Genomic DNA, 9,243 nt, shown 5'->3' on the forward strand with positions numbered 1-9,243 from the left:
TTGGGGATTGGTCCTGCTTTGAGCAGGGGGTTAGACTAGATCACCTCCTGAGGTCCCTTCCAAACCTGATATTCTATGAAGGACCTGACTCAAAGAACCACTGAAGTCAACTGATACACTCCAATCAACTTCAATGGGCTATGAATCAAGCATTGTTTTACATAAAGACATAGAATTTAAAGCCAGAAGGAACTACCAGATCATCTAGTCTGACTTCCTGTATATCGCATGCTAGCAACACTGCCCAGTACCCACACAATGAATCCAACAAAACTGAGATGCTGATTGAGAGCTCAGCTCTTTTAGTACTATATACCAGATTCTGCATTCTGTCTTTTCAGGAGACTATAAAAAGGGTTAAAATAATTTAACCAAGCTAAAACTTGCTCCACCATTCGACCCCCTCCAGGCTTCTACTCATAACATGGGCCAGAATACTGGGGATGACAATCAGGTTAACTTTTAGACTAACAGCTTCACAGCCAGTAACAAGAGTGATGTATAATCCAGAATAAAAGCAACATTTTTAAAATTACCACATTGCACTACTTTCACTACACATCCCCATTAGAACTCTCTTAATCATGTGACAAAAAGCTGTGCTTCGACATGTATTTTTGAATAATGCATGAAATCATAAAACACTGATCAGTTTTGGTACAGTACAGCCACAAACAACTTACTATTGGTTTATGAAGGGCTTTTCTAATGCTTTGCATTTGTCAGTAGTATTTAATTATTCTAAAGTCTGAATTTATAAGGAAGAAGATAGCTTTGAGCTGCACAGTTGTTTTCTATTTAGAGCATCCTGTTTTCAATAATTTATTCCAATCATAGCAAAACTCTTATTTATAACATGCAGCCAGACTATGGGAGCCTATGTTCTGAAACACTCACTCCAGCTGCAAATTTCTTTGCTATTTTCTGTACCTCTTTATATTAAATTATACTGGAATATGTATGAGGCTAGATGCTGGATGTGTGTACTTTTGTAAAATGAACATCTGCTAATTCTTAGCTGTCGTGAATCTCAGGGCAATAAAACAGCACAAAAATGTGTGTGAGAGGCAAGGCCACTTAGTTTATAATCAGAATTATACAGTTACCTTCATTTTCCACATATAAAAAGGTATTGCACAGAACAAATCTGTAGAAAACTTCATACAGTACTGCAGTTCTTGATGCTCCAGTTATCTCTAGGGGACAGATCCATGTCTACAGACTCATGATCAACAATATATCCTAAAATGGAATAAAGGCAAGAGTGTGAAAACTTAAACATCAAATTAAGTATATGAACATACATTTTTAAATGTTACGGTATACACTGAAGACAAAAGTAACACCATGATGAATTTCAAATAGATTTTTTAAAACTTTAGATTATTCAGTAATTTTATTATTTCAATGCAGTTTTGTTTTCTAAGAAATAAGGCCAGTTGCACAGAAAATTGACAAGCTGAATATATATTCACCCTACTGAAGTTCAGATGGAGTTGTACGAAAGATGAATTTGGCCCCATTGTGTCTCCACTGTGAATGAATATGTTCTGGAAAATCTGTGATAGGCTTTCAGTGTAATGTCCTCTGACAACACTGAAGTAATATGATGACATGCTTAACGCCTGTAGTCTCTGACAAATAATATTCTTTTAGGGTGAAATTCACCTTTTGTGCAGAACCCCATAGAAGCAGGGTGGTAGCTAGGACAAAGGGGTCCTAGTCCATGACTAGGGTTCCTAGGTGCTATGGTAATACAAATAATTAATAATAATCTGCATAGGAGGGAAATATGGGCAGAGTGGCTGCTCAGGGGAAAGGATACATCGCCTGTGTACCAGAGATGTGGACTCTTTATTGACTCAGAATGGAGTCAGTATAAGGGTAGAGATGTTAGTAGACCTGACGGGGGGACCTCTGGATTTGCAATTACATGGATCCAATGAGTAAGGACCCTCACATGAAGGTGACAAGGGGCAGGAGTTGCTCTTCCAGCCCAAAGCATGGAGTAGCAGCCATGGAGGGGCTTTACAAAGATGGGTCCTGATTCTACAAACACAATTATCTATGTATGTGAGTTGTCCCAATGAACTCAATAAAGTGGACTTGTAGTTGGATTGCTATGACATAACCTAGCTCAAAGATTCTAACCCATACTGGTTTGTGAATGACAGTATCACAATATGCCTAATTGTTTTATCCCCAACAGGATTGCTAATCAAATTGCTCCTGTTGAGGCTTAAGAAAAAGAAAAATGAAATGTAATATGACACCATTTTTGGAGAACTTGATCTGATATTTGGTCAAAGGCTGAACTATCATTTACCAGGGTCACTTAATAATCTTTGAAAATTAAGACAGCCAGTCTTCACATTCCTTGAGGCTCTGTTTCCAGCAGCTATGCAATGACCCTTCTGAATTATACTATATTTAACCAGTCTTCACTATTAAAGATTTATAAATTAAATTTTGGAGAAGTCTATTCTAAAATCTTTAAACATCAGAAAAACCAACGCATGAAACAACAGGGAAGCAATGTAATTTTCTTATTCAGAAACTCTCTCCTCCCCATATTAAATTCCTGTAACACATATGGGGGTGGAGGTGAGAGGAACCAATCAGAGAAGCAATATCAACAATTCCTCCAATTTAATTGTTACTATCAGTGGATTATTAGCAATGGATCAAGGGTCCATTTTAATGCAGAAAGTGTCTTTTTTATTCTAGGCCTAAAGGTAATGAGATTACAGGTGAGGAAAGCCATAATTCTGGCTTGCAAAGAACTCAGAACACAGAAAAAAATTTGGTGCAACCAAAAGCATGACCAAACCTTGGACTTTGTTCTCAGAACTCAGACACCAGTGCTGCTCTGAAATAGAAGAGCTTCTGTATATTAACATGCAAATGAGGAAACTCAGAGCCCTGCTTCATTTCAGAATTCTTGATCTATATGCTCATAGATTTAAGGTCAGAAGGGACCATTATAATCATCTAGTCTGACCTCCTGCACAACGCAGGACACAGAATCTCACCCACCCACTCCTGAAATAAACCTCTCACCTATGTCTGAGCTATTGAAGTCCTCAAATCATGGTTTAAAGACTTAAAGGTGCAGAGAATCCTCCAGCAAGTGACCCATGCCCCACGCTGCAGGGGAAGGTGAAAAACCCGCAGGGCCTTTTCCAATCTGCCCTGAAGAAAATTCCTTCCTGACCCCAAATATTGCGATCAGCTGAACCCTGAGCATGTGGGCAAGACTCACCAGCCAGAAACCCTGGAAAGAATTCTCTGTAGTAACTCAAAAAGAAAAGGAGTACTTGTGGCACCTTAGAGACTAACAAATTTATTAGAGCATAAGCTTTCGTGAGCTACAGCTCACTTCAGGTGCCACAAGTACTCCTTTTCTTTTTGAGAATACAGACTAACACGGCTGCTACTCTGAAATCTGTAGTAACTCAGATCCCATCCAATCTAACATCCCATCACAGGCCATTAGGCCTATTTACCACAAATAGTCAAAGATCAATTAATTCCAAAAATCATGTTATCCCATCATACCATCTCCTCCATAAATGTATCAAGCTTAATCTTGAAGCCAGATAGGTCTTTTGCCCCCACTGCCTCCCTTGGAAGGCTGTTCCAGAACTTCACTCCTCTGATGGTTAGAAACCTTCGTCTAATTTCAAGTCTAAACTTCCCAATGGCCAGTTTATATCCATTTGTTCTTGTGTCCACATTGGTACTGAGCTTAAATAATTCCTTTGCCTCCATGGTATGTATCTCTCTGATATATTTATGGAGAGCATGCTGCTCTGTCTAGGCATGCATAACTCCCATTGATGTAAATGTGAGGAACCATGTAGCACTTCCACACACCCCATATTCAGTATGCCACAAATGGTTTTTTAACTGAAATAAGGTTTACATAGGACAATCAACCACAGCCCATCATTCAGCCAAGGAATGAGTTGCTTTTTCATAGAGACATGCAACATCTTTCCATGTTAGCATAGGATCTTGCTACATACCGCTACCCCATAATTCACAAGCCAGAGTTATTAAAGAAAATAAAATCATTTCCTTTTTGATTTGTGTACAATACACTAATTTTCCTCTCTGACAGAAACAATTGTGTAGGCGTTCGGAATGAGATCATATCAGATTTCTCTAAAATACTTTTTCTTTTACTCCATTATAAGTTAGTTAATTGCTCACACAGCAAATGTATAAGCCAGACAAGATCTTCTTTGATGTGGTTGGTCGTTTTTTTTTGGTTTTTCTTTCATACTGTTACAGTATGATGGATTCTGAGCTTTGGGAATAAACCAACATGCTTGTGAGTCTCACTGGTTTCTTTGTGTAAATATCCCAGGATGTGTGAGGAGCCAGACAAAAGTCTTGAAGATACAGACAGATGTAAATAGTGCATTATAATGTATTTAGTTGATGGAATTCAAACTCCAGAAGATAGAGAGGACATATGTTACTGGGGAGGAAGGTTAACAAATATTTAGAGCCAGAAGACAGATAATTTAAGTCTTAAATGTTAAGGGGAGCAGGAATTTTCCTGGCTTCTCCACAACTAAGATATCCGCGAGGAGTAGATCCAAAAGCTATAAAAAGAGACATGAAGGCAGGAGGAAGATATGCCTTTTAACTCCAACAAAGCACACTGAAGTAGGAGTGCCCTATGTAGACGTTGTCCATCATGTCATAATGTCATGGCCTGTTCCTATTAGGCATTGATCACCCCTTGTGAAATGCTCAGCACCATCAAATCCCAATGACTTTGATAGGCGCTAAGTGGGCTGGTTAGGTCACAGGAGCGGATTATGTAACAGAACTACGGGATGATATCTACATTGCATAATGCCCCAATCCTGTAAGCACTCATGGACATGAACAGTCCCATTTAATTAGAACTACTCATGTGCATAAGTGCTTGCAGGATTGGGACTTAGCATTGTAAAAGCCTAAATAACTTTGGTGCTCTAAATTGTCTGTGAATTTCAGGACAAGTGGCAGTCCTCTGAGGGATCATATTCTGGAAGGACAATTGTAAATATTTTTGCTAGTACATAGAAACTGACTAACCATCCTTAACAGATGGGCACTTCCATTTGTGCTGTTTGGGAAATGATAACAAATTAGCACAGTAACTGATTCAATGGATGGTAAGGGCTGAGGTCCCCTGAAAATGGGAAGATATTTCAGTGCACACAAAAATTACCATTAATTTTTGTTATTAGTTGTATGACTGTACTGTGACGCTCTGTACCTCGTGGGAACACCTTTCACCCCCATGTTCATCCTTATAATATGATTGTGTGGTATCTAATGCAAAGTTTGTCATGTCAGGTGTCTTCGGAAGGCTCATGATGTACTTGGCATTGTTGTTATGGTATGTTATAGTAATGTTATAGGTTGTAATTTCATGTATAGAGTTATGAAGCTGAAAATGTGCCCTCATGGTTTAAAGCAAGCCCAGGCAAAAACTCCCCAAGTTCACATCTCATCAGGGCATGGATATGACAAACCCAGCCCAGCCTCACAGGAACAAAGGACACTGGCCTTGGCAAAGACAAAGAATCCGTTGGACTCTCGAGTGAGTCACCCCCCTTTCTTTGGTCAGTTTGGGACTGTGATGAGGTAATGCTCACCTGACTCTGAAGGGGAAGGGGGGCAAAGCCAAGGGGGAAGAAAGAACATGATAAAAGGGAGAGACATTTGCCACGGTCTTCCTCTCTCTTCCACCTACATCTGCAGACACCACACCAAGCGACTGAAGTGCTGATCAAAGGGGAGAGCCTGGCTGAAGGGCAACCACAAGCCTGTGGTGAGAAGCATCTACGTTTGTAAGGGCACTGAAAGTGTTAAGATTAGCTTAGAATGTGTTTTGCTTTTATTTCATTTGACCAAATCTGACTTTTTATGCTTTGACTTATAATCACTTAAAATCTATCTTTCATAGTTAATAAATTTGTTTATTCTATCTGAAGCAGTGTGTTTGGGTTGAAGCATGTCAGAGACTCCCCTTGGGATAACAAGCCTGGTACATATCAATTTATTTGTTAAATTGATGAACTCATATAAGCTTGCAGCGTCCAGTGGGCAAAACTGGGCACTGCAAGACGGAGGTTCCTAGGATTGTGTCTGGGCCCGGAGATATTGGTTAGTGTCATTCGGTTGCACAATCCAAGGAGCAGCTTACATGCCAGAGGCTGTGTGTGAACAGCCCAGGAGTGAGGGGTTCTCACAGCAAAGCAGGGTAAGGATGGCTCCTGGAGTCAAGGACTGGCATGACCTAGCAGATCACTGGTCTGGATAATACCAGGGGAAAGTCACATGTAGTGCCTAGCAGCCTGAGCCAGGGACCAGGAGTCCATCGTGCTAGGCGCTAGAGGAACCCACAACAACAACAAAAAAGCCAAGTCCTGCCCCAAAGAGCTTATAAATCTAAGTACAACGCTGTTTTCCCCAGCTGCATTACTGTACTAATCACTTCTGGTGGAAACAGATTGTTCTAGTTACCACGTCGCCCTATTTGGGTTTGGCTCCTTTCCCCTCCGTCTTCTTTTTCTTCCAAATTGTTTCTGAAACCTCTCCAACTTAAAAGTGGCTGCTTTGCCTCCCGACTCCTCAACTCTTCTAGGGAAATAGGCTCCCCCCCCACTCCTCTTTTCGCTCCTCCCCACCCCACGCTTTAGCGCCCACCGTTATTTCTTTTATCTCGAGACGTGTCCCTCTGCTCTGGGGAGCAAACCAAGCCCTGGCTTCCGTACGTGCTCGCTGCCTCTGCCCCTCTCCCTTCCCCCCCCCCCCGCGCCACGAGCGAGGCGTCCCCCCAGCTCCGCCCCGACCTGCCCCCCCTCCCTCCTTCTTCCACCAGCCCCTGTCAGCACCCTCCCGTCTCTTCCCCCTCGCCCCGCGGGCCGGTACCCGGCGCTCCCAGCCGGCGGTCCAGCAGCGCCGCGCAGAGCGGGGTCTGGCCGCACGAGGCGCCCTGCAGCCCGCCGGGCGCAGAGACTCCCGAGTCCCGGCCCCCCTGCCCTGTCCGGGGAGGGCGGGAGGCGGCCCACGTGGCTCCCTCCTTCCTTCCTTCCTTCCTCCTCTGAATCCTGTCCCGCCCCTTGCAGCGCTGCGGGCTGCGGCTGCCTGAGACCGCTGGCTTGGGGGCACAGTGTCCCCGAGGCTGTGGCTGGCTTCCCCCCCCCCTGCAGAGGGGTGTTGTTCATGCCACCCTGGGGAGCTGCTGCTGTCCCGTGGGCCCGCCCTAGACAGCGGGGCAGCCCGTCGTTGCTCCCCTGGGTGGAAGTGGGGCTTGCAGCCAGTCTAGTTGGCAGGGACCAGTGGGGAGAGCCCGGGCAAGCCCCTGACCTGTGTGGGGAGCCCCGCTGCCAGCCACTCCACCGGTGCACAGACACCACAGACATGACCCTGGTATAAACTGCTAGAGGGACAGAACCAGTGACACGTGCCTGGCACCCATGCCTGGCTACTGGGTGACTCCAGCTGCCAACCCCATGGAGAAAGGGGAGCAGCAGTGAGGGCAGCATCCCAACCTGGCCCCCCAACGATGGGGACAGCTTCCTCCCTGGTGAGCCCAGCGGGCACCGGCGGGGAGGTGATTGAGGACGCCTACGGGGGAGGTGGCGGCGAAGCCTGTGAGATCCCAGTTGAGGTGAAGCCCAAAGCTCGCCTCCTGCGCAGCTCTTTCCGCCGGGTGGGAGCTTCGCGGCCTGGAGGCCTCATTGGGGCCAGCTTCAAATCCACTGCCTCAGTACAGGAGTTGGAGTGCATGGCTGAGTATGAGCGCCTGAAAAAAGAATATGAGATCTTCCGTGTCAGCAAGAACAACGAGGTGGCCTCTATGGTCAAGAAAGAAGCCAAGCTGGACCTGGAGAACAAGAGACTCCGGGCAGAGCTTCAGGTAACTAGCAATTCTACTGACCCATGCCATGGTTGATAGGGAAAGGGGTGGGAGGGAAGATCTGAGGTAAACATTAGCTCCTGTATAGCACTTTTCATCCTTGCGTCTCAAAGCACTTGATAAATTGAGTATCTCCATTTTACAGATGGGAAAACGAAGGCATAAAGAAGACAAGAGATTTGTCTAAAGTTGTTCAGGAAATAAGTATCAAAACTGGGAACAGAACTCAGATCTCTTTCCACTACACCATACACCTTCTGAAATGGGGAATGGACCCCTCAGCTGTGGCTTTAGCATTGACCTCCTTCCTCCCAACTAGTCTCTTGGTGTTCAGTCCAGTTTTCTTTATCTCCTCCTGTTCCCAGCATCTTCTGGACAAGCTGTCCACCTCCCAGTATTCTCCTGCCTACTCTGTGTGAAGCTGCTGAGTAGCACCCTTATAAAATTCCAGTTTTTAAATATAGCCTGATAGAAACATCATTCACAACTGCAGGCTAAATATTTCAGATCAAGATGGCATTTTTACATGAACAAATCAGCAACTAAAAAAAGAAATGGACAGTTAAAAAATTTGTTCAATTTCTTTACCTATGTTAATCTAGACATCTTTAATGAAAACTTAGATTGTTATAATAAAATAAAACATCTAGTTTACTTTTCACCATTTAGACAATTGGTTTATTATTTGCAATACTTCCAGCTTGAACTGGTCAGTTTCACTTTTCTTTCCAGGTTTCTTCAGAGCCCCACTGAAGTAAAAATGAAGTCAGTGGTGCTGCATTAGAGCACCGGAGTCTGCTTGCACTATATGTATTTTACGACTTTAAAAACAAACTTTGTATTTGTGGATAATCTAAGCCAGTGTTTCTCAAATGTGGCCACTGTGGCTGCATGTGGCCACCAGGGGCTTTTCTTGCAGCCACAGCCTCCTGGGTGATGATGGGGGGTGTGGGGAGCAAACCTGCTGGGCCACCAGCAGGGACTGGTCTCTGTTCCCTTCTGGAGCTACAAACATGTAGGAGTAAGCAGCCAGCGTGAGTTCCCCGCCTTCCTGGGAACGGTGGGGCTCGGGCTTCAGCCTTAAGCCGGGGGTGGGGCGTAGAGGGTACAGGCTCTGGCCGTGTGGCAGCAGGCTCCATCCCAGAGCCGCAGGGCTTCAGGATCGCCCCCTGCACATCGCCCCTGGCCCTCGCTGCCTCCTCCAGTCCCCATCTGTGCACCAGGGCCCCAGGCTCTTGCTCTGGGCTCACCTTCCCCATCTCCCCTGACTCCTGCTGCCTCCCATCTATCTATCCCCGTTTCACTCCTTGGCC

At 44.8% G+C, this 9,243-nt stretch overlaps 1 protein-coding gene across 4 annotated transcripts in view; it reads left to right on the forward strand.

Moving 5' to 3' along the window:
• The first annotated feature begins 6,916 nt into the window (after positions 1-6,916).
• Positions 6,917-9,243, forward strand: part of NPHP3 (nephrocystin 3) — a 47,732-nt gene continuing 45,405 nt past the window's right edge. For 2 of the 4 annotated variants that reach the window (XM_043508922.1, XM_043508924.1), the window contains exon 1: positions 7,030-7,930. In XM_043508922.1, the coding sequence (XP_043364857.1) occupies positions 7,577-7,930 (354 nt within the window). In that variant the 5' untranslated portion in view covers positions 7,030-7,576. Of the gene's footprint in view, positions 7,931-9,243 lie in introns of all 4 variants that reach the window. The other 2 variants (XM_038392554.2, XM_043508923.1) reach the window with 2 other exon arrangements.

Source organism: Dermochelys coriacea, chromosome 2 (genome assembly GCF_009764565.3).
Source record: "Dermochelys coriacea isolate rDerCor1 chromosome 2, rDerCor1.pri.v4, whole genome shotgun sequence".
Taxonomy (NCBI): domain Eukaryota; kingdom Metazoa; phylum Chordata; order Testudines; family Dermochelyidae; genus Dermochelys; species Dermochelys coriacea.